This window comes from Seriola dumerili, unplaced genomic scaffold (genome assembly GCF_002260705.1).
Source record: "Seriola dumerili isolate Sdu_G_001 unplaced genomic scaffold, Sdu_1.0 BDQW01000109.1, whole genome shotgun sequence".
In the NCBI taxonomy this organism is placed as follows: Eukaryota; Metazoa; Chordata; class Actinopteri; order Carangiformes; family Carangidae; genus Seriola; species Seriola dumerili.
This window is the reverse complement of record NW_019174364.1, coordinates 1,473,298-1,499,721: the sequence shown is the minus strand read 5'-3', so window position 1 is coordinate 1,499,721 and position 26,424 is coordinate 1,473,298. Positions and strand designations below refer to the sequence as shown.

General features: G+C 40.7%; 1 protein-coding gene across 1 annotated transcript; it reads left to right on the top strand.

The window, feature by feature from the left end:
- Positions 1-904: 904 nt before the first annotated feature.
- LOC111222811 (metabotropic glutamate receptor 2-like) lies at positions 905-26,423 on the top strand. The gene is made up of 6 exons (XM_022746664.1): positions 905-1,461; positions 5,746-6,373; positions 18,600-19,437; positions 20,025-21,088; positions 24,930-25,122; positions 26,247-26,423. The coding sequence occupies exons 2-6, from the start codon at positions 5,864-5,866 to the stop codon at positions 26,318-26,320; spliced, it is 2,679 nt and encodes an 892-aa protein (XP_022602385.1). The 5' UTR covers positions 905-1,461; positions 5,746-5,863; the 3' UTR covers positions 26,321-26,423.
- The last annotated feature ends 1 nt before the right edge of the window (position 26,424 follows it).

Below are 26,424 nucleotides of genomic sequence, written 5' to 3'. Positions count from 1 at the left end.
GCTGAATCAATACAGTAAGGTCCATTTCTTTTGGCCAGAAAATGTCAAAAACAAGATTTATATGTCGTGTTGATACATGGTTGTTCTGTAAAAATGCAACATAAGAGCAACGATTTCTGCATTTGATTCAACCTTCAGCTCATTTAGGCCTCCATCCTCAGCCTGGATATGACTGAACTGCTGATTTGAACGATATGAACTCTTTTGAGTTCTGTGTGCGTGCGTGTGTGTGTGTGTGTCGCCTTTTCAGTGAAAAAACAAAGTGTGCATCGTACCTCTTGAATCTGTGAAGTGGTATGCCACTCAACTGGAGTGTGATTCAGTTTTAATGAGATGGAGGTGAATGAGGAGCTGGCCAGCCTTCATAGAGGGAAACAACAACACAAAACAAAACAAAAAAGAAAAAAAAAGTTGACGCTCATTTCTCTTTCATCATCTTCCTAAATTTAGCTAGAGAGAGAGAGAGGGAGAGAGAGAGGGGTAGCGCCTTGTATAGTCTATTTGTAATGATTTTTTCCCATCCAGTTTATCATTAAAAGTTCGACTGACAACATACAAGCCCATATCTTTACAGTGAATGCAGTGGATGAGTGACACAGAAAGACCTGTGAGAAGTTAGGAACAACGATTTTAATTCATGCATCTTCCTTGTTGTTTTTTGTTTTTTTTTATGCTTCACTCCTGCCTACTAAACAGCAGACGTTGTTCTGTTTGTAGGTTTCATTATTCTACTTCGCTGCAGTAACTCACCTCGCTGCCTTGCAAACAAACCCCATATGAAGCACCGTCAGGGTTTGAGAAGGGCGAGAGCACAGCGTCGACTCGCTGCACTCATTATAGCTGTGGAGCAGCAGAGAGCGGCTGCATGCGTATGACTGTGTGCGTGCGTGTGTGTTTGTGTGCGTGTATGTGTGTGTGCGTGTTTGGGTGCCACAGCAGCATTTCTCCACTGCCCTTGTTTTGAAGTAGATTTGATTAACTTTCCCAACAGACGCGCGACTCTGAGTAGGAGATGTGGTGTAAAAAAAAAGTGTAATTTACAATTGAATTCAGACTCTCTTACCTCCCACTCCTGCTGCCAGTGACACGCGCACACACAGAGAGAGAATCCTCGGAGCATCATTGCTGCCGATGCTTGTGGACATACTGTATTGAGCGCTTGGGCGGCGGGCTGTATTGCTCCGGTCTGTAGCCTCGTGCACACACACACGGCGGCTGGCAGGCACAAGTTGGGAGAGCACCGTAGGAGGAAGAGTTTGTCAGACTTGCACAGTCTGAGTAACACTTCAGAACCAAGGACAGATCCAAACCGCTGGCTCGCAAACATGCTCCAAGTGGACAACATCTGGACTCTGCTCGTCACATGAAGCTCTTCACGTTGACTGTGTATTGTCGTGCTGCTGGTGGAAAAAGAGACCTTGCGTTTTTCATCCGGCAAGACACATCTAGTGCTACAGCCAGGTAAGAAATGATAACTTTGATTTTAACTCGATGCTTAAAAAAAAAAAAAAAAAAAAAAAAAAGCAATCCGGGAATATTGTTGACTTTTGTGCCCTGCATGTTTCCCACCCGACGTGCCTGTGCATTTTAACTATTTGCAGCAAAAAACACCCTCCTCCTTATAAGATGTAGCCCACAACCTACCACCAAATTCATTGATCACTTATTAACAGAGAAGCATTTCCCCAACATGTCTCTTTATTCCACTTAAATATCACCTAGTATCTCTGACAAACATTAGTTACAGGTGAATGTGTCTCAGCACAAACTGAACTGAACTTGATCTAATGGTTTACAGCACTTTATCATTAGAAGACCTGAGTGTGACTGTTTATATCTAAGGATAAATATGCAAAGTTGTTTTTCCCTCTTGACCAGACAGAATATTCCGAACGCTCACAGTCTTATATTGTGCTGGTGTCTTTCCAACCAGCTTTTGTTTTCAAACCGAGCCCTAAACAATATAATTGCATCCTGCTATGACAATTAATTGGACTGTTTGCAGTTTGCAAGGTTCATGAAAGAATTTATTCAGTGCACAATATTTTTTTTAAAAAACCCAACTGATTTGGCACTGATTCACCGTGGCATGCATCACATTTGTTGTCAGTTAATCAGATAGGATGTGATGTAGCAGTGGGTGTTGTAAGTTACAGGAGACCCACCACCATGTCTAGATGAATGTTAATATCATGTTGTTATTAGATGGTGCCGCCACCATGGCCAACAGTCACTAAATAAAAACAACCTGTTGTAGCCAGTCTCATTCTCACATAGCTGCACTTTGTCTCTCAGTCTCAGTATGTGATTAAGACAATATGTTTTCACTATTGATAAAAATCCAGGTGGGATATTAGCACGGTGAAATCATCCGCTGCTTAAACAGACTGACAAGCAGATTTCCCTGTGCTATTTTTGACAAACTGATGCACTTGATCTGCATTCAAACTCACTATCAGCTGGCTGCCGACCACCACAGAGACAACCTAATTCCTTCAGCTGACAAATCCAGGTGGAGGGATAAAGTGTGTGTCCCCCCACTGGAGAGGATGTGATGAAGGAAATCGTTAGTGCAGTTATGGCGGCTGCAGTTTTTTTTTTTTGTTGTTTTTTTTCTTCTTCTTCTTCTTTAGTTTGTCATTAGTGGTAGATAAAAGTCTTCTGCTTTGAACAGCTAGTTCACTTTGGATTGAGGATCATCAAAGGTCGTAATGTATATGCATTGCAACTGCAAACTGATGCTCTGCCTTTATGAAGCTTCAATTCTCCAGCATAATATGAAAATCTGTTGCTCTGTGGTGTCTTATTACATGAGTACAAGTGAAACTCAAGGATGACACTTTGTCCATAATCCATCTTGTGGATTTTGTCATAATAATGAGAGGGGAAAAAAAATACTCTGCCATCAGTGTTATCTCATGGGACAAGTGCTGTGTTTAGGCTGTTATTACTCAACAGGCTCAATGATTTATGTGTAGTGGATTAGACACTAAATTAAATGTCGTGTCATGTAGGTTCAAGTATTCAACAAAAGTGCACACGGGCTACGTGCTTCACAAAGCTGATGGCAAAGTCTCTAAATGCTAAAGGTGATGGTACTGAAATGATCACCACTTTATGTAACCACATTATACAAAATAACGCATCAGATTTATTTTGACATGATCATAGCTGACCTTGTCGACTGCAAAAAAAACCCAAAAAAAACAGGTGGTCAGTCTTTAGGTGTTTCTGCATTGAACTCTAAAACCATCTCTTCAGCTCATTCTCCAGACATGAATACCATTGTGTTTTTTCTCCTTAAGCACATGTAGACTACATGTTACAACTGTACGTGCCACTTACCACCGCTGCTGAGAGCAACTCTGCAGTGAGTCATACATTACACATTATCTATGTATGGATAAGACAATAAGGAATGGTGTTCTCAAACGCATCGTTATGCTAATGTTGGAGAAACCCTCTCTGTTCTGGGCGAGAGTAGTAACGCATTAGCTGACGGTTCAAAGCTGAGTAAAGCACGCTGCCTTTTCTTTTTGAACTTGCCTTTCAGAGGGAATATTGTGCGAAGACAGCTGGGGAGCGAGTGACTCTCTTGGTTGCCGCCTGCGAGCATGACAGCCGTTTCTACATCAAGATAGTTTTAATGACATGATCGAGACCTGATAGAAGCGACTTCACTATTAAGCAGAGGCTGAGATTTAACGCTCACGCCAGCTGATAATTTTGCCGCCGTGTAATAAGCGTTTCCAGTAATTGGTGGGAAATGTGGTTTTCATGGCTGTATTTAGTGTCCACTTCAGACTCTCCAGCGTTTATTAGCACTTCTTAAAGGTTTCGAGAGGCTCTTCTGGACCTCCAACCTCACTTTGGCCTAGTTTGCATAGGCCTGTCTAATTGGCTGTTCCTTATTGCACCATTAATTCACACTTTGACCCAGTCTTTGCAGGTAGAAAGCTCCCATCTGCTCTAACAGACAGCAACGAAGAGCAATTAGACTCTTAATGTTGAACTCTTCAAGTTACTTTATCACCTTGGTTCTAATAATAGGGCAAATGTGTCGCAGGCAGCAACACAAAACACCTGCACGGCTGCACCTAGTGTCCAGGACACCCGCTAGATCTGAAGCAGATTTTAAATTATGAGTTCGCACTTTCGCTACAACATGTAATCCTCTTTGCTGGATAGAAGGTAGTAGATTCATTACCTCACCCACAACCTGATGTAATATTTACCTGACGGGAAAATTCAGCATTCATTGCACTTTTTCCTCCTTGTTTCCTCTGTGTTGCTCAATGTTACGCCCACTCCTGGGATATTCCTCAAATGTCCCTGCAAAAATAACCTCTCACTCACTCACTCACTCACTCACTCACTCACTCACTCACTCACTCACTCACTCACACTCACTCTCACATACAACAGATGAACCTATCTGGGTGTAGCTGCAGAAGCCGGTGTTTTTGTAGCCTACCCCTGCAAACCCCACTGTGGTGGTTTCTGCTTCTGTGAGCACGGAAAACAGGACTCACCCAGGTTGAATAACATGACGAATGTTAAGATATCTACTAATTATAGAACTGATGGCACATTTGGTGTCTACAAGTGACACATTTGTATGTAATATTACAACGTTAGCAACAACACTGTGTGACTGAATAGAAGTCAGTAACTAGCTCCCCCGTTGCTTGTTCTGACTTTCACATGTGACTTATTCTGCTGATATCTGTTAGGATAAGAATATGTTGACAATAATCCTGAGAAGACTGCAAGTGTGAGTCATTAAAGGTCCATCGTCTCTATGTAAATCTGCTCGAATCAATATGCTTGCTGAACTTGTTTGTATGTTTGATGAATGTGATGAATGACTGTGTTGAAAGAGACATGATTGGTTCCCTCTCTGCCTGACTGAACCAGCCCACCACCCCAATCAGACATCAACACGAGTCCTGCTGAGTTCGAAACCTGTAACCTCGGCATGATATGAATCTATATTAGCATACATGTCTCACTGCCCACTTCCCTGCAGTCCAACCCTTTTTTTTTTTTTTTTTTACCCACCATGTTTCCATGGCAACCCCAGCCATTGAAGAGAACCACCATCTATGTGATATCTCGGTTGTAAGCTTGGAAATTACGCTTCACTCGAGAGGTGCCTTAAATATCTATAAATGTTTGCTGTGGTCACTCGACAGTGGCAACTCCCGAGTTTGTCTCTCAGATAAAACTGCAGTGGGTATGTTTCACCCCACGCAGCCACAGAGAGCCGAGTTGGAATATTATCTACTTCTGTTTCACTTCAGAAAACAACTCTTAAGATTCACAGCCTGATTTCACCCTCCTGACAAAACAGTGTCAGGTTTAGGACTGTCCAGCGATTGGATTATTTGTCTGTAATGTTTCTAGAAACCGAGCAGAACTTATCTAGTTAGGTGAGTGAGAATCGATAAGAAAACTTTAGAGAACCTTGCGAGACAAAGTTTATAGATAAACTTTACACAGTTTTATACCTTGGTGTGACTGTCTCAGATCTTTCAATAACCCTGTGGGCGGAAAGCTGAAGTAGAGTAATGGTACTAATGAAAATCAGTGACAAAGGAGAAAAATATGAGCTGTCAGTGGGCGGCAATAATGCACATTTTGAGACATAATGATCATGTTGTTACTCAGCTCCTCATTAATAGATAGATAGATAGATAGATAGATATGAAATTGGGTAATTTGTGTATCCTTTTATTCATTCAGGAAATATCAATCATGCTGCACCCACTGAGAGAAGACTTCAAAGTGATCTGCCTCCAGACTCTGTGAGCCTCTGCTCCTCTCTACTTTGACCAGCTGAACCCTGCTACCTGATCCTGCCATGCTGAGTGTAGTGCTCTGCCCCAGGTCGTTGGCCAATTTTGCCCATTATTGGCCGCTCCACATTTTCCTGCTGGAGCTGCTGATACCAGGAGTCCTGCCCAGCATCTCCAGATTACCCCCTGCGGCCAAACGTGAGATCATCATGGATGGGGATTTGGTGATTGGAGGCCTCTTCCCTGTGCACCACAAAGGCGATGGGACGGAGGACTGCGGAAAGATCAACGAGGAGAGGGGAATCCAGAGACTGGAGGCCATGCTGCTGGCACTCGATGAGATTAACTCCAGCGATCGCATCCTTCCCGGACTCCAGCTGGGGGCCCACATCCTGGACACTTGCTCGAAGGACACCTACGCTCTGGAGCAGTCTTTAGATTTCGTAAGGGCCTCCCTCACCAAGGTGCAAGATCCAGGCTTCATCTGCCCAGACGGCTCCAGACCCGTCCAAAACGAGGTGCCACTGGCCATCTCTGGGGTGATTGGAGGGTCTTACAGTGACGTCTCCATTCAGGTAAACGTAATGTACATGTACTGTTGATGGTGCTGAGTTTAGAATGAAGGAAAAATACTAATATCAGAATTCAGCAATGAAATTAAGTGAAAGTCATGCTAATGATTCTGGGATTTCTCAGCCCAGTATCTCTAGGAATTACATTCTTATTGGATGATTCTACACCTGACAATTTGCGTCCAGTGCCAAAATCCAGTACTAATGCAGAAAAGTTCATCTTGCGTCACAGACCTGAAATTCATTTTCCTCAGCCACTACTATTCCCGTCTAATCAGTGAGACCTGCAATACGCTGTTGTTCAGTGATAGGATTGGGATCTCTTTGTTTTGATTGATACTCTTTAGGCATTACGTTTCTGTTAACCCTGCCCAAGCCAAATCCTTATGTCTTAATTGTATATTTTGTCCCTTTGGTAAATTGAACAGCGGTTGTTATGTTTCTGGAGTCCAGTCATTTTCTGCATATATTTCAAAACTTTTGCATTTCTTTCATTTCAAGTGTTTAGCTTTTTTTTTTGCAATTTGAAGAAACCTACACTGAATTCATTAAATTAGTCCGGTCATTCATTAATTTAGTATGCATTCTGATACTTACGGATGGATAAACTGTATTAATCTGCATACAAACCTACTCGCACCTCATGCTCATCACTTTCACAAATACAGATAACAACCATAAATACCTTGCATCTCTTGTTTTACTGAGCTGGAGGACAGAGCCTTCAGTGGAAGAGATTTTACTTTGGTTGTAAGAGTAAGAATCCACCTGGGATGATTCTGTTTGAAGCATCAACATTCACAGAGACATCCATCACTTTGTCAGCGAGTTCATTTCCGCCTTGCAAAGAAAACTGACCTTTTACACTCGTATGAAAAGGTTGCCAGAGGCAGTGCATCTGAGCATGATTAATGAATTCTGATTGGCCTCACATGCCATAATTATGATGTAAAGGGTTTAAGTGAGACAAAGTGTGTAGGAATAATTTGGTTACACTTTCCATCAACTCCAGTTAGCAACACTTTTATTTTATGTATGTACACACACAAACACACACATACACAAATGTAAGCTTTTTATTTGTGACAAAGCTTGTAACTAAACAGCTTGGTAAAAAAAAAGAAGAAGAAAAAAAAAGTATACAAATTTAAAGATAATTGTTATTTGCAGTGAAGTGTGTGGCCCTACTTAATGCTTGGTTTACTCACATAGACTTAATTTGCTCTCAGAATAGTTTAAAGTCCAATGATACTGGATTTTCATCTGTTGCCTGTCTGGTTGACTAGTTGTTAACTATTCAAGCTAATGGGCATTCACATGTTTCAACTGAGAAGATGTCAGGACTATGCTGATGTAGTAGCTCTTGCAAGAAGATTTAGCTTAATAGCTAAAGCAAAGTATTGTTATAGTTTCCACACTTTTGGTATTTGGTATTTCCTCTTTCCCATTACATTTGGCTTAGTGCTCCACACCCAGCTCTAATGAAATTACTTTTGTGATTGGCTGATGATGTGATTGGCCCTGCCCCCTAACTTATTCTCTGCGGTTGTGACATCATACTGAGGGGTCGTCATTAAGTTTGGCTTGTTCAAATGATACAATTTCAATTTCAGCTTTAACAGTTTTTAGATAGCACCTCAAACAGCAAAGTCCAGCCCAACACTATTCAATTCTTCTTTTCCACAGTAGCCCTCTTTCAAAACACAGAGGTATTAAGTTGTTTGTTTGTTTAAATGTTGTGATTGGAAACACATCCCTGTATTGAAAGCTTATTGGAAAGGGTAAAGCTATTAAAACCATGTTCTGCCTGCAACAATTACACATACAGTATGACTAATGCTAGCAATTTTCACACATGACATACACTAAGCATTACATGAATATTTAATGTTATACCTGGAAAAAAAATGTTGATGGTTGAATCACTCGTCATGAATATGGAGCAGTGTTTATGCATTCTAATCAGTCTACGCGCTACTGTATGAAGATGTGAGCCACGTACAAAGCTGCTAAAAATATTCAGTTAACAAATGCATTTCAAATAACTCGGGTCCAGATTGGTACAGTATACATGAACAACTGGGCTGAGAGTAAGATATAATGATGCTGATCAATGCACATTAGTGCACAATACATTATTAAACGTAAAACCTCTCAAGCATTAAAAGACACATTAAACAGAGGTTACAATGTTATTATTCAAATATTTTACCATTGATAATCAATTGCTGAAACTGAATTTTTTTTGTGTGAATACAGCGTATCATATCATTACCTTTTTAATTTGATATGGCAAACTTGTTAGGAGACTGTTGTTTATTTACACATCCAGCAGATACAAAGTCACATTATCATTCATTTGGGGTCTTGCTTGTGTCCACCTGATGAAAACAAGTCTAAGTCCTCTATCTTAGCTCTGTTTTTAGTCTCTACCAACTCCTGGGGGAAATATCTGGCTCTTTAGCAGCTAAATATTCCACACCTGCAAGTTTCTAATTGTGTCTATCTGCTGTTGCATGCTGAGCAAAACAACTGCCTGCTGTACTGTCGAAACAGTAAACTACACTAAAATTCATGATAAAGCTCCGTGCTGAAGGAAGAGTCAGGTGATAATTCTCTGTTGGATCATGCCTGGTTCACACTGAGTGAGTTTTAGGCTTATGGTGTGCTACACATTCTCAGTTTCAGTTTCAGTCTCCCAAGTTCACAAATTTTATCTAATTTGTTTGATCCATGCACAAACCAAAGAGTAAAAACAACATGTGCTGTTATGGTGTGTTACATGCTTGGACTTGCTAAGTTAAGTAACCCCTGACAGTAGCATCGTATATTAATGTCAGATATGAGTGGTATTGACCTTTATAAACAACCATTGAATCTTTTTCAAGTGGTGTTTTTAATCTACACATGCAGTGTTAAAGAGTTGATAAAGAGAGTGAGCTGGTTGGCTCTTGATCACCCAATTTATTTGTATTGAATTTGTGGATTTGTATTCCATTCATAATTCCGCATTTCTCCACAAAGCAAGTAAAAGCCTATATGGGAATCACTTATTTTGTGAATAAGTCGAGTGCTTCTGAGTGCTTCTGCCTCTCTGACTGTGATTCCTGTTAATCTCTGTTAAAACGACACCAGAATACAGTCCAGCCTTGAATAAGTTCTTGCCAGGAGTCTGCAGCGATGAATGCTTCATGTCAGCATGTTGAAGCTGAATGGAGAGTCACTCACACTAGGCTGAGGATGACCACCTTACCATGTTGGAATCATCTGAATCATCCATTAAACACAGGGCTTGTTCACTTAGAAAGAGGCTGATAATACAGAGCGTCTTCTCTCGTAATGTTGACGATGCTTTGACAAAAGAACAGCATGTTTTTAAGAAGCGTGAAAAGGACTGTCTGTGTGTCTTTCTGTGTGAAAGAGACTTCAGCGACCACACAGTCGCAAAGATTCAAAAGGAAACCCAGTGCTTTTGAGTGTTTTTGTATATATTTGAATACATACCTCTACTGTCACAGCGCTCAACAGTCTCTTTGTTCTCACATTCAGGGCACTATAATGAATCGAGCCGTGGGAGCAGTGAGAAACCCATGGTGGGATTTTTTTGGGGAGGTCACTGGTTTAAACAGCCTTTGTTTTTTTATCCCAGAGAAGCACTTTGTGTGATAAAAACTGAGGAGGAGAAGTGCCAGCGATGGTCCCGGGGAAGTTTGAGAGGAGCTGCTTTTCCCATCTGTGGGGTGCATCTCCATTGGCTGGCAGGGACGTGTCCACCTGCGTGTGGAGAGGCGGCTGATGCTGCCTGTGACAGGGGCCAAGGACGAGATGTGGGAAAGATGGTGGGAGACGAGCCAGTTTCTCCTTAGCCTCAAAGGGATTCTTTCATAATTAGCTCAGCAACATTTAGGCGGCTTTCATCATCGTGTTGCTCATCCTTGTATGTGTTTTCGTCCTTGCTCTGTCTGCTTGCTGTTTAATTTCGTGAAAATAGTCTTAATTGCCATCTGGGATGTTACCTATAGAATTAACCATGAGTGATGACTCACTCCTCACAGTCTACAGATTTAACAGCTATGAATTTAAGCATTATAGAGAAATAATTTTAAAATGAACAATGAAATCATTCTGAACTAGTCCCACACTTCTGTGCAAATAACATTAATAAAAGATCTGTATCTCCAAATCCTCAAGTTCCTATGCTTTCACAGCCACACAATAACAAGCTGAAGTTTGCTTAGAGGCATAATCACAACTTTGTCTTCAGTATGGATTTTTTTTATTTTTTTTATTTTTATTTCTTTTAGCTTCCTAGCACAAATCCAGACTGAAACAATTGCACATCCTTAAATGATTTAACACACAAGTGAAAGAAGAAAAATCAAGTATTTTTGTGGCAATAAAAAACTATGAAATCCTAGTTCAGCAACATATCTCCTATAAATTAAACATATAATATGGCACTATATGAACCGCTTTCCCCATCAGATGACAGCGACTGAGAATGTGGGATCCTAAAAATTTAATAAACTAAAATTTGAACTCCGAAAGCCACCCACTAAAATCCTTCAAGACCATTAGATAAACTCAGTCAAACCGCTGCTGCAGCTGCTGGGAAGGTCCTCAGTAATTAGAGGTTATAAGTTCATATCTGTCCTGCCGCACTGTATATTGGTGTTTAATATTTTTGGTTTGCGGTGGTTTATTGTGTCTGCTGGTGTGTCGCGCAGAGGAACTAGAGAGGGCTTTGTCTTTATTGTGTTTCCATCTTCACAGAGTGCGTCGGGCGAAAAAAAAAAAAAAAAAATCCTGCTTTGGTGTTAACTTCAAAAGGGTCTTGTTTATCATGTGATATTATAGTTGAATCCCCCCCCCCCCTCCTCTCCCTGAAACTGTTATTTTTGAGCTGGAAATTTTAGCACATTCGGAGACACACAGCTCATCTCCCTAATTAGCACATCAGAATATCATTCAAAGTGAAGGGAAACACAATAATGGCTGGAAGGTTGGTTAAGAGTCAGGGCGCACACGGTCAATAATAATGCTAGCCTTTCGATTTCCAGGTGCACTTCTCTCCATCTTGTCTGTCCTGTCTGTTTTTTCACACGCCATCAGGAATAAATGATCAGTCTCTGCTCAGAACCTGTGGCTGATGTTATTCCGAATGGTGTGGTTGAACCGTTGCTCTCTGGTCTCAGTAACAGTCGAACTTATTGGACTTATCAAGCTTATTTCATAAGTGCTACAGGCTAGAAGTAATATTTAAAAGCTGTAAGCACAGCAGACGATAAAGAGAAAATTTTTTCTCAGATGTGTCCCTGAACTCTAGAGCTCTTCGAAAGGTCACTCTTGTGGTGAGCATTGTTTTGCTGGTGGACAGAGGTAATAGATGCAGGTTCAATGTTAAGAACTTCATCTTCCTGAAAATAGCACATGTAAGCAGATCAACATACATTTCTTTCTGCTACTGCTTTCCCAGCTCCGCAAGTGCTAATATTAAGTCCGGATCACAAACAGCTCTGATCCACAGACATGTCTGCACGTGGTATTATGGTCTTATGTGTGACACATAACTGTTTACATGTGCATCTACTGCTTTCAGTGTCTTAGCATTTGTTTAGGTCTTTGTTCTATATGAGTTTCTATGTTTGCGTGTCTGTGTGTGCATGTATGTGTCTGTGTTTAAGGTCTGTGGCGAGGATATGGGTTCTTTGGGTAGGTGGCTGTCTGTACATGCAGTTCTCATAAAGCACACTGTTTTTGCCTGCAAAGAAATGTGATATATTAATACCTTGTCTTACCTATAGCCTTGCCTCCACAAATGAGTTTGCATCAAAATCTGAAAGCTACTAAAAAAACATTGAAAGGTTTCCCTTATTTTCAAATCAAAATACAGTATATTGCCTGTCCCGCTGTGTCGACCCTGTCTCCCAGAATTTACAAAACTGCTGCCATTTATGCAATGTGTGCGTGTGCGTGTGCGTGTGTGCGTGTGCGTGTGCGAGTGTGTGTGTGTGTGTGTGTGTGTGTGTGTGTGTGTGTGTTTGTGTCTGTTTTTTGTTTTTTTTAATGAATGAAGCGCTACATAGGGAGGTGGTTGGTGTGGATGGCAAGCGTGGGTTCAGATCCCAAGTACCATCTGCTGTTAGGTTTAGGCAACAAAAGCACTTTGGCTAAGATAAGATTGTGGTTTCAACTGTGGACATTTTCAGTATAAAACCTAAATTCATAGTCTTTCCCTCTCTTCCTTAACTAACTACTGTGAGCACCCAAACATAAAAAGTTAAATCACACTCTAGTCACTATTTACAGATCCTGTAGCATATCTGCAAATTAGGTTCCTTCAACCTTCCTTCGACCTCTGTTGTTTAAAAATTTAATTTGTAATTTAAAACACAGGGTTGGCTGGAAAATGAATTGCATTAACATATGTCTCCCCATCTTCATAAATCAAACCTTTTTTATCAGCCTGGTTAAAATTTAGGGAAGTTCTGCTTCAAATCAAAAATGGAGCTGTGGGTATAAACAAGAAAATATCAAGATTAACATGGAGCTGAGAGATCAGGTGGAAGAAAAAAAAAAACTATGCAAAGGAGCAAATGCATCAGAGATGTACAGCACTGCAAAGTTGCTGTTCTCAAATTTCATCCAATTTGGATGTACAAGACTTGGATGGAGAGAGGCACAGAAATCATACTGAAGAACACAGAGCTCATACTTGGTGCTTGAGCTGTGTGGATGAGCACACAAAATGCACCTTTTAGTTTATAGTTCGTTTGTGGTATCGCACGATCAGTCAAATCACGCTGGTGCTCTTCTGTTTCAGCTACCTCTCCACAAACCACTGCAGCACGATGTAGCCTTGATGCTGTTTCCACCTGATGGACATTTGGATCAAAGCGTAGACTGATTCATACATTTAAAAATAATGCAAAACTGACATTGACTTTGGCTACCATTTATGCCACATGTCATTATTCACATTCAAATGATTGGATTCAACATCTTGATCTGAACCGATGCCACTTCACGTGTTTTTGTCTATTTTAGTGTCATCAACATGTTTATTTATTTCCCTCCTTGCTGCATTTTTGCATGATTTGCCTTCTACAGGAATAATTTCTCATCTGCACAAAATTGAACCTAACACAAGCCGGGCACAGATAATTTGGGTTTCTGTTTGTACAAGATCTGTGTATCTTTTAGGAATTAGATGATATTTTGAAAAAGCACTGCAGTGAAAAGGAACATTATGTTTAGATAACATAGAGATAATTTCATGTGTTGAACTCCATGAAAATGTTGTTTTTGGCAACCAGATTAATTAATATAATCAATAAACATGTTACCTCACAGGTTTGGTCAGTGTGATCTGCTTTCCCATATTATACTGTATATAACTCATATATTTAGTTTTGCACTCAAGATTTTGCTATCAGTTTCAAGTTACATTTTACTTTCCCAGTTCAAACACATTATATTAAACCCAGCAGCCATGTGCACTGTATATATTATTCATGACATGCATTTCTGGACCTTTGGTGAGTGGCTTGGTCATAGCACTGTACATCCTGAAGTTTCACTCTGCATGTCATGTACTGTATCTACTGTAGGGCTCAGCTTGACAGGCACCTTGGGGAAATACAAATGGACTTTCCACGTTGAATGAAATCATGACCGACACATGAGTAAGAGGCTGCCCATGTTCCAGCTGTCTTATGTCTTCCCTCCGTGCTTCTTTTCTTTTGAAGGAACGCTGGTCTGAAATCCCATAATGCTGTTACTCACTGTGCATCTCACACACATCATAGCAAGCATCAACTGCAAGCTAGACCAGAGCTTAAGACTCTTAAGACTATGATCTGATGATCTTAAGATCCAACCTTTTTTTCTGTTGATTAGAATATGATGATATTGACTAACCAGCTACTGACACATGCTGGTTTGTCCCAACCTACTGGCAAACAAGTATGATAAAGTTTATTATTCTGTCCAGAAATCACAGCATGACTCCTCACTAGTGTGAGGGGAGCATGGACTGAGCTGAAGCTGCAAACTCAGCATACTGTAAACATTAAGCACACATGTTACGCATCGTTCATGGGCTTAACTAGATGGTAAGAAATAATATTCAGGGAAACAGCTATTTTTCCTAGCTCTGTACACAGAGACTCTCATAGACATTCATGTTTGAAATATAAATGATATGACATAATCTATGATATTGTAATATGATTTAAATGACATTAAATGGTCTAAGTCAGCAGTTCCCAACCTTTTCCAACTCATGGCCCATTTGAAAATCTCAAAAATGTTGGTGACACCCCATAATAATACAAGCATACAATGCATGTTTCCCATCATTGGCTTATCACAGTGATAAGCCTTAATACAAGAAGAAGAAAACATTGAACGGATAATTTCGTTTTAAGACATTTAAAACATTATTTGTATTTTTATTTTTTAACCGAAATTGTACTGTTTTGCAAATTATTTGTCCGCCCACTTGCAAGACCTTTGTGGCCCACAAGTTGGGAACCACTGGTCTAAATATTCCATTTATTTACACTGTGGTCACAACCTATCTAACTGAATAGTTGGGCCAAAAAATGCTCAACAATAATCCTAATAATAATAATAATAATAATAATAATAAAAATAATAATAATTCTTATCTGGATAGCTCTTTCTTTAGACATATGGTATCTGTAGAGTAATATTAGTCCCTGCATAAAATATTATGCATTGACTGCACTGTAGAGCATGTTCTCTATTGCTTGTAATACTGCAAAGAGACTTTGACTGGACTGTTTGGGTTTAAAAGAACGCTGAAGGTGACGAAGCATACCTAAGTTTTACATTATAAGGAAACATGATAGAAAAAATTCACTGTTTTAAACGACCATGAAGAGCATCTGATTGGTGCCTCATTTGTTTGCTGTAGTCCTGATCCACACATGCTAAAGTGGTTTATGTCTTTGCAAGGGATCAGTTCAGGTTAGAGTTATAGGTATATATTGGTTATGATTAAAGCTGGTGTAAGTCTTAAATAAAGTAATGTCAGCCAAAGTATCAGCAAAGCACCTGTAGTACTACAGAGGTAGGACTTAATTGATAAATTTGGAGTGTTTGGAGTCTCATACGCTGAAAGCAAATTCACAATATGAGACTCCTGAGCCTGGACTGTGGGTGTTCTTATTTGACTTGTCGATGGTGAGAGCGAGGGGAAAATACCGCATGAGGACGAACAGACGGTCACTGTCACACACTCCAGTGCCGTCCTGAAAGGTGCACTGTCAAGCTTCTTCAGGAATCTATTGATGAAGACCAACTGCCTGTAAACCCTGGAAGAGGAAACTACCTTATTACCATGCAAGTGTGACTGACTGCCAGTCACATACGTTACCGTGCTGCATACAAAACACTGCATACATCCAAGGCAACATAAATGAATCGGTGGCTTTAATCAGACTTCCCCATACATTTTCAACAGAAATCACATCTCTCAGCGGGTAATTTGATGAGACCTCTGCCCTATATTCTACTAGAAACAGTGGGGAGGACTACTGCTGGGTGCAGTGCGCTTGTCTAAATGCATCATATTAACTCCATTCATCCCCTCAAGTGCTTGTAGTGTGCCTGCATGTTCTACTCTTGTCTTTAGGGTATTTTAACTAAAGGAGGTTAAGCACACAGGCGCTCGCAGATCAGGGTTAGTGCCAGTAATATCTGATGCAAAAGTGTTTACATTGCATTTCCTATGCCAAGCAGTCTTTACTGTTTGTCTCAGCCCAGTAATGCATGTTTACAAATGCTTCACTTTATATTAAGACTCCCCATAACAATGGAAAGGTGAATGTCTGGAGAAGAGGATTGTGCGATAAGAAGAGAGTAATACAAGAAAACTCTTATTGGAGGTAAAAAGTAAACAAGCCAAAGAGTCTACAACCATGCCAACAGCTTTGTTAGGTTGTACTTATGGGCAATTTATACTTCTTTGTAGAATTGATGACATAAGTACGCCGTAGGCATGGCGTAGCTGTGGAACCTACGCCGTAGCCTTGTCCCTAGACATGCAATCAAAACATTTAGAGGACAGAGACCACAACAACTGTGACTGGTCTGCCTGGCAGCATTGCACTTCCTCCTAGCATGTCTCTCCATGCTCAATGGTCAGACAAGCACAGAAAGAAAGCTCTTTTCTGTGTTCCGTAAAAGTAACTGTTGTTCAACATTAGCTCCATCTCCAACATGATCCACTCAGTTTCAGTCACCATTGTTTGAAGTACACAAAGAGACTCTCTCTCTCTCCAATAGGTTTTGAGATATTTCAGTCTGAATCAAAGTGCTGGACCAACCGACAGACCATCATTTCCATCCCTGGAATTTTTTTTTATAGCCATGCTGCTAGCATGGCTATAAAAAGATTGTTGAGTAACATGTTCAGGGCATGCAGAAAATTATTATCCTAGTGCGCACACAGTACATATACTGTTTAATTTATAATATCTCAGAAAGCATTGATAGCTCTGTTTAAGGTCTCATGGGTTGGAATGAGTGAGTTGTATGAGAGACTGGTACATTTAATAGGACTTGCAATTACATCCATGGGGATGCCATTGTTTGGGAAGCCTCCAGGCATACAATGATGCCTGAGGGAGGAGGTAGTCATATTGAAGCTCATGGGTATTCACTAATCACCACTGCATCTCATGAGGAATCCTGCAAAATGACAAGTTTTCACCCGCTCTCTGTCAGAGTTCGCTCCGTAATGACATGTGGGAAAATAATTGCCATGATTTTATGTTATGACTCCAACAGAATCATTTCAGTAGGTTTGTGTCCGACATGGATGTCTTGCTGAGTTTTCAGTCAGAAATGATTATCCACCCCTGTTGAGCTCAGTATCACCAGCTATCACCTCCGCAAGGAAATCAATATATTTGTCTGTATAGGTGCATCGTTACTTCTGGCAGAATCCGTCAGGAGACTTAAATGACTTGACTGAACGGCTTTAACAGGAAAACACACTGATGAAATTCTTATCTCTGTGTCATTGTTGCTGTTGTTATCTGGCACTATCTTTGAGGGGATTTGTGGAACTCGCTGCTGATGTGGATACCTGACAGAGTAAAGAGTTTCCTCTGCCACTCTCTGCAATCGAGCTCAAGCACATCAGACAGCAGCCCTGAGCTTGAATGGCTCCACTTCACCTATGACCAGATGGATATCTACAAGTTAAAAAGCAAAAAGACTTAAAAAGAAATATTTGAAAAACTTGAAATGCAGCATTTTGTTAAAAAAAAAGTCAACTGACAGACTTTTATCACAATTATAGCACATTCTCAGATGATGACCTTCATTATGAGGGAAAATATGACCTTACTTGAAAACTGGCCAACTCTCATAGGTGCCATTTAAACCACTAGAATGTTGAAATACAGAGCAATTTTCATGCTTCTAAGCTGCACAAGCATCTGCAACTACATCACTCTCGATCTGTTAAAGCAACTATGATCAATAATAACAACAGATCAAATGACTATGTGCAATGTGACACCTAACTGTGCTGTGATTTCAGCTATATTTACTTGTAAAATGATTGCTCGGAGAGAAAGTTAGAAGCGACAGAATATGTTTCTTGTTTTGTAACACACACAGCCTCCATCTGGGTAACAGACTGCTGCTTTGCCTCTCTGCCACTCACTGAACAGAGTTCACACAACACCTCTCTGTGCTAAGTTGCCAACACTGCAGGCTGTAAACGCCCCCCTAATATCTGTTTGTGCCAATTCACATTGAAAGAGCATCGGCCAATGGGTCACCACCAACACTCAGCTGGCTGACCAATGGTGTAACTTGATCACTCAACCCTATCACTCAGTCAGTCATGGGCATTTGCGTTTAAAGGGCTGGCCCCTCTGTTGTGGTCCAGCCAAAAATCTGTAGTACGATTTTTTAAAAACTATAAATTGAACTTTGAAATGCTCAGAGCAAGAATCCTCACAATCCAACTATATCATCATCACCAACATTAACCAACTACTACGACTGACAGTAGCCCATGTGTATTAACTAAACTACAGTATATACTGCTAAAATGTCCCAAAATACAAGGGCAAAATAAATTAAGGTAAAGTAATCTTTAAGAAATATATGGATAAAGTCTTTGGGAGTATGAGATGAGGCTTCATGACCATAATAAACCTAAAGTTTCCCTCTTGTTCTCCAGGTTGCCAACCTTCTGCGACTGTTCCAGATCCCTCAGATCAGCTATGCCTCCACCAGTGCAAAGCTCAGTGATAAAACCCGCTACGACTACTTCGCCCGCACCGTGCCCCCAGACTTCTATCAGGCCAAGGCCATGGCTGAGATCCTGCGTTACTTCAACTGGACCTACGTCTCAACAGTAGCATCAGAGGGTGACTATGGTGAGACTGGTATTGATGCCTTCCAGCAGGAAGCCCGCACTCGTCAAATCTGCATCGCCACATCAGCCAAGGTGAGCCGCTCTATGAACCGCCAGGGCTATGAGAATGTGATCCGCTCCCTGCAGCAGAAGTCCAACGCCAGGGTGGTCATCCTGTTCACCCGCAGCGAAGACGCTCGTGAGCTGCTGGTGGCTGCTGCTCGCATGAACGTCTCCTTCATCTGGGTGGCCAGTGATGGATGGGGAGCGCAGGAGAGTGTGGTGAGGGGCAGCGAGACAGCAGCAGATGGTGCTTTCACCATTGAACTGGCCTCCTACCCAATCAGAGAGTTTGAAGATTACTTCACCAAGCTTAACCCGTACACCAACACAAGGAACCCATGGTTTAAAGAGTTCTGGGAGCACCGGTTTGGCTGCAGCCTCCAAGAGCATGGCTGCAGTGAGCACAGCCTGCGAGATGGAACATTTGAACAAGAGTCCAAGATCATGTTTGTGGTAAATGCAGTCTATGCCATGGCCTACGCTCTGCATAACATGAGGCAAGCTGTGTGCTCCAACACATCCAAAGTCTGTGATGCAATGAAACCAGGTAACGGCAAACGGTTCTACAAGGAGTTCATCCTGAAGACCAAGTTTGAAGGTAGGAAGAACAATCAAAGGAAACAGAAGTAAATGCTATTGTTATATGTACCTTTTTTTCATGTGATATTATTTTTAAATAGCTATGAATGGGATTAGATTAATTGAGAGAGAATGTTTTAATGTAAAGCAGATGTGGGTTGCAAATAGGCATGGCACTGGATTAAGACTTCAAATGATTTCCTCTGCATTCTGCATTGAAACAAGCTTTATAATTATTCAATTAGCAAAAGTAATCCAGGAATTAGCATGGAGAAATCTGTGGGAGAGGAAACTATCTAGGACATACTATTCTGAGAATATGTTGACGAATGAACACTCATATTTCTATGAGCTGAAATGGCAGGAAACCTGTGAGATTTACAGTATTCTACTACATCATATGCCAGCATTTCCAATTTTTTGTGTTGCCATATTAATGTTTTTTAATCATTAATAAAAACACTAGAATATACAGTTCTACTAGTGTAATGGTGGTGTATGGTAGGACATATTCACATAACTCAATCAGATAATGATATGACTCATACGTATTAGTACTGTAAAACCTGTGAATATTAGTGTTGCTGTATTTCTGCTTCCTATCAGCTCCATTCAGACCTGTAGACACAGAGAACATGGTGCGCTTCAACTCCGTTGGTGACAGCATCAGCCGCTACAACATCTTTCACTACCACAAAGAGGAGGGTAAGTTCGTCTACAAGAAGGTCGGCTACTGGGACCAGAACCTGACCCTGAACACCACCATAGTGTCCTGGCGTGGCCTCATACCACCCACCTCCCAGTGCAGTGACCCCTGCAAGAAGAATGAAATAAAAAGTATGCAGCCTGGGGATGTGTGCTGCTGGATCTGTATCCCCTGTCAGCCCTACCAGTACCTGCAGGATGAGTTCACCTGTGCTGACTGCAGCTTTGGTCAGTGGCCTCTGGGTAACTTGACTGGCTGCTATGATCTGCCTGAAGAGTACATCCGGTGGGAGGATGCCTGGGCCATTGGGCCTGTTACCATCTCCTGCCTTGGTATACTGTGTACTCTGTCAGTAGTGGGCCTGTTCTTCAAGAACAATGAAACACCTGTGGTTAAAGCAAGTGGACGTGAACTCTCCTACATCCTCTTGCTGGGGGTGCTGATGTGCTACAGCATGACCTTCATCTACATCGCCAAACCTTCTACTGCTGTTTGCACTCTACGTCGACTAGGCCTAGGCACCTCATTCGCAGTGTGTTACTCCGCCTTGCTAACCAAGACCAACCGCATCGCTCGAATCTTCAGCGGGGTGAAGGATGGAGCCCAGCGGCCGCGCTTCATCAGCCCAGCCTCCCAGGTAGCGATCTGTGGCGCTCTTATCTCCTGCCAGCTGCTCGTGGCCGTTATCTGGCTGCTGGTGGAGGTGCCAGGGGTTCGGAAGGAGGTGGGCCCGGAGAGGCGAGACGTGGTCACCCTCAAGTGCAACAGCAGGGACTCCAGCATGCTCATGTCACTCACCTACAACTGTATCCTCATCATCCTCTGCACTGTCTATGCCTTCAAGACACGAAAGTGCCCTGAAAACTTCAATGAGGCCAAGTTCATTGGGTTCACCATGTACACCACCTGCATCATCTGGCTCGCTTTCCAGCCCATCTTCTATGTCACTGCCAGCGACTACAGGGTAACTATATCTATGACAGATTGTTTTCATGAAGCATTTCTAATACATATTTCTAGAAACTTCTCAAGCCCACTCTTGTGGAAAAAAATGTAAACAAGATCTATAAATGACTTTCCCTTGTGTGTTTGCTGTTCCTAAAGAAGAAGGTGTCACTTTCACATTCCATTTGATCACCTTCACCCAGACTCATGAAAGGCCGAGCTTTCTCTTCATGCGGCTTGAAGAATCTTTCAAGACAAGAACAAAGATTCAGGAGGCAGATGAGACGTGAATATACAGATGGAAATAATTAATGACTGTCAAACTGATTCACTGAATCACAGCATTACTAAATGTTTAAAAAACCTAAAGTGTTTTAAAAAAAGGCATTGAAACCCTGCAGTATCATGACCTGTAGTAAAAATAATTGTAAGCAAGGACACTGAGTGCTGGCTCGCTTACTGGCTCTGCTTCCATAATAGCCAGGGGAAATATTAGAGTTTGCTGATTTGTCACATGGGGATAAAGTTTTAGCTGTTACACAAATGGCTGAGGGCTAAATGCAACCTGCATCACACCAATGTGACAACGAATAAATAGGTTGAATATGCATAACTATTACTGGACTTGTTTGTGATGCTGCAGCAGGCCAAAAAATTTTAATTTACATTTTATTTTGCTCAAGTAGAAAATGTATAGCTGCAAGGACGAATTAATCCATTTCACCATGCAGCGTAAAGTAAGACAAATAAGACAAAATATTGGGCATAAAGCTGACAGACCATGTAAGTTATGAGTTCTTTTGCCTTAGGCAAATTCAAGGCTACTGCCTCAGCATTTAGCATGGGTGTGCAACAAGGCCGTTATTGTGCAAACAGATGGGGGGAGGTCTAGGATCACACAAGCTTTGTATCATCATGAGGTACCTCAGGCTTTACACGTCTGTAGTGATCAGATCCTTTACCTTTCCAGATCCCCAGTGGGATTTATGAGACCGGCTGAACATTGTAGAATATAAGGCTTCATACTTGGAGAGGCAGCACACAGAGTAATTGAAAGAATGAGAGGTTTGGCAACGCAACAGAGACCTTGCGGCTTTGGTTCTGTGTGACACCAGTAATAATGGCTGTGGGTTCAGTTGCCACATTTAAAATTAGGGTTGGATAGCACTGAAATATTCTAATGAGAGACTAGCATTGTTGCCCAGTGACTCATCATGAACCCAAGGCTTCACAGATGGACACAGATATGCTCAGAAATCTTCATTGTCTTTATTTTATTAAAAGACAACATAGAGTGCCACAGGGATTACATATTTTTGTGGGCCAACCCAGGGGTTAGCATCACCCTGGTTCCCTTGACAAAAGGCCAGTGGGATTTTTACATTGGCTTCTAGATTACTGCAGATAATAAGCTCTGAAACAAAAGTTTATGATGCTTAGACATTTTGTTTAGCAGGATAATCTTCACAAATGAACACCACATTTATGATTTTTAAAGCCTAAATACACTCACCAGAGGTAAAAAGCTAACGTTAGGCTATAAACCACCACAGTCGCATGACTTCAAAGTCACCATGAGGGCCTAAATTCCAACTCATAGTCTTACTTAGTATGTTTACCTCTTCTACAAAAGCCTTTCCTCATTCAAGGATAATAATAGTTTGCAAAAGTGGTAGTATAAACACAACAAGGCTGTGAAGGTGGACTGGTGAGTAGATCAGTGTAGTCTCATTTACGTAGATACTTGTTAGCAACCATCTTTTTTAAAGAGATGTAGAAGCTTAAAGTAATCACGACTCGGTTATTTACTGACGTATTTTATGTTGTGGAATAAAATGTGAAAATTGTGCTTGTGTTAACCACAGACCTTATTTCAGTCATCAAATCAAAAACCCATAACGGAAGTGTTAAAAGGCTAACTAATTTTAGGACTCATTCCTGCAGCACTCTATTATCATTACAGATATAGTGAGTTCCTGCGACATGTGCAGTATACACTGGTTAATAATACATCCATACCTCGACTGTTAAGTGGATTTTTAAAAGATTAGCTGCAGTAAATTAAAACTCTGAATCATAAAAGGCCATGCAAATATCTGTTGAAGAACTCAATTTAATAATAAAGCCAGTAATATAAATGTAATGAAAGTTTTAAAAAGGCACTAAATAAAGTATTAAATAAAGTAAAGAGTGTAACCTCATTCTCTTTGCTGTCAGTTTTAAAGTATGAACACAGTAGGGTTCTCACAGCACACAGCATGTCCTATTGCTGCTTGATAATTATTTGTGTCAAAAGCTGTTAAATGGAAATAGCTGCTAGAAAGACACTGTTATGGCAGAGAGAGATAAGGAGCTGAGGACAAAAGACAACTGAAGTAATATTACCTGCAGTCCTGGTGGTGTTTTCGTCAGTTATTTTTGAAACTAAAATGTGTGAGGACTTCTACTATGCGGTGCTGTCGTAGCGCGGTATGTTTAGCAGGGATTTCACTTCATGCTGCGGTTGAGCAAATAGAAGTTCCTGGACTGCAGGGGTAACCAGTGGGGAGGGAAGAGATGGTGCTCAGGAAGATGACCCCAGCAGTCAGGTCACATTAGCTGCTGAAATATGACTAACAAGAGCCTGACTTTCCAGGACAACCAGCTGAGCTTATCCCACATTCTTCTTCTTGTCTCATATTCATGCACATACAAATACACAATTAGAATTGCTAACATACATAATTGGAAACTTCACACATGCATACATAATTAAAAATGGAAATGTGGCTAATAATGCAAAACTAATATCTCTATGAAACATAAAATGACATTTTTTGGTATGACTGCAGGTTGTACCAGAAGTATTTTTGTGATTGAGAATAAAATAAATACAGTTAAAGCAGCAACAATAAAGATTCCAATAAGTGTGAATAAGGCATCGTTAGCTAATTTTAATAATAAATAAACTGATAATAGGTCAGTGTTGTGTTTACAGTATGTTTCTGCTGCCATCAGCCAAAAAGATAACCATTGCAAGTTTAAAAGCCATCTGACGCAGAGTACATTATAATCATCTAATGTTCATCATTAAACACACACACAAACTGTGGACTTGTAGATAAGCTGTGACTCCCAAGCTGAGGTGGGTGGATGAGGAGGGAGCTTTCAGGGTGCTAAAACACACTGATCTGATTAAGAGTACATATACATGTAGGGCACAGAATATACAGTAGGGTCACAGTGAACAATTGCTTTCATTACCATTTAAAATGCTGATTATTTTCTTTATTAAACAATTAATTGTTTGGTCTATAAAGTGTTGGAAAAATGTGAACAACTGGTTGTCACACTGGCCCAGGGTGGTATCTTGAGAAGTCTTATTTTGTTTGAACAACAGTCCAAAACTCAAAGATTTGTTTACCATCACATAAATCAAAGAGAAGAAATCTCACTATTAGGAAGCTGCAAACAGTGCATATTTGGCATTGTTGCAGGAAAACATTACTTAAGCAATTCATCAGTTATCAAAATAGTTGCTGATTAATTTTCTTATATACAGTATTTGTATGTACATATATGTGCATGTATATATTTGACACAGAAAAAACAAAAACTTTGGAAGGTTTTGGAGTAACCAGAGCAGCAAAGAATAAAACTGTGAGTGAATTGGTTTGATCAAAGGCTGCAGAGAAGTAACAGGTGTATTTGTTTGTGTGTGTGTGTGTGTGTGTGTGTGTGTGTGTGTGTGTGTGTGTGTGTGTGTTGTACAGGTGGCCTTTGAACAAACTTCATTAGTGCTTTGAAGACAAAAGGAAAAAAAAAAAAAGTCTAAGTGCAGCTTGATGTATTCATCATCACCCACTCTTCTCTCCTCACAGGTGCAGACCACCACCATGTGTATTTCCGTCAGTCTGAGTGGTTCGGTGGTTCTCGGCTGCCTCTTTGCCCCCAAGATCCACATCATACTGTTCCAGCCCCAGAAGAACGTGGCCACACTCAGAGTCACAGCCAACCGTTTCAGTGCCACAGTGTCTGCTTCTGCCTCCGCTCCCAGCTCCAGCTACTCTAAAGGTATCCAGAAACAAACTCCAGCATAAAACCATCTGTATGATGAATGTTACTGACTGGAAATTTAATCTTGAATTTTGATTGTATGATAGAAAGATTTTTTTTTTTTCATGTTACTTAATTAAACATGAGTATTAGCATAGAAACCTGAGAATGAAAACTGGACCATATTGAAAGTTTCTTTCTGCTTGTTTCTCTGGTTTTGCATCAGCCTGGCTAAGCAATTAAAATCCAACCATTATGTTTCTTTTCATACTGGATAAGAGCAAGTCTTATCTAAAGCTTATTAATGAACTGACGAATATTTCACAGCGCAATCTTCATTAATAAACACACACACAATGTTTACATAGTGCACTCAGTGTACCATTTCTTTTTTTCCAAGCTAGGCGAACTCAAACTATAGCTGTGCATTAAAAGGCTTAAAAATGTTTATTTTCCTGTTATCTCATCACCTGCACTTGAGATTTCTGTTGTCTGAAAAGAACACGAGTTTTTACATTAGTAAAATCTACTCCATGACAAGTAGAAGTCCTGTATTTGAAATCTTACATAAATATAAGTACAGAAATATTTTCATCAAAATATAGGCTACTTAAAGTATCAGAAGTATTATTAAGCAGACACTTTCCTTGTTGTTGTTGTTATATATTTATACTGGATTCTTAGGTCACCCTTTAATTTACAGGCTGTTAATTATGTAGTAATTATTCATATGTAAGAAGATTTTTACCGTTCATGGCTAGTCAAGCTCGAGCTAATTATAACTGCATTATTGAGTGATTTAATCCCTGTGTGTCATATTTTATAAACTAGTTTCTGTAAGTAAATTGGCAAAATGGAGTTTCCAAATGAATGTATAAGAGTGAGAAGTACAATATCTCTCTCTTCAGTTTTGTGGGGTAGAAGTACCTCCATATTGTACTTTAAGTATATTTGAGTAAATTTACTGAGTTATTTTGCCACATGTCTACGACCATGAGATCCACTCTACTCAGCACAGACTTTTAGAGGCCAGGACTGACTATTATAATTTTGCAGACAGCCTTTATCTCTGGTTCACAGTTCTGTTTCCAAACAGTGACAAACTCTCGCCTGGCTAACATCGCTGGTTTTTATTCTCCCAGGATCAGCCTCTAACTACGTGCCAGCAGTTTGCAACGGCCGCGAGGTGGTGGACTCTACAACGTCCTCTTTGTGAAAACAGGTTCCTCACTAAGCACAAGAGACCATCCCACCCTCAGACACCCCTTCATCAAACAGGCCTGTGTATGATGGAGTGCCCCCCCTCCCCTCCCCCTTCCC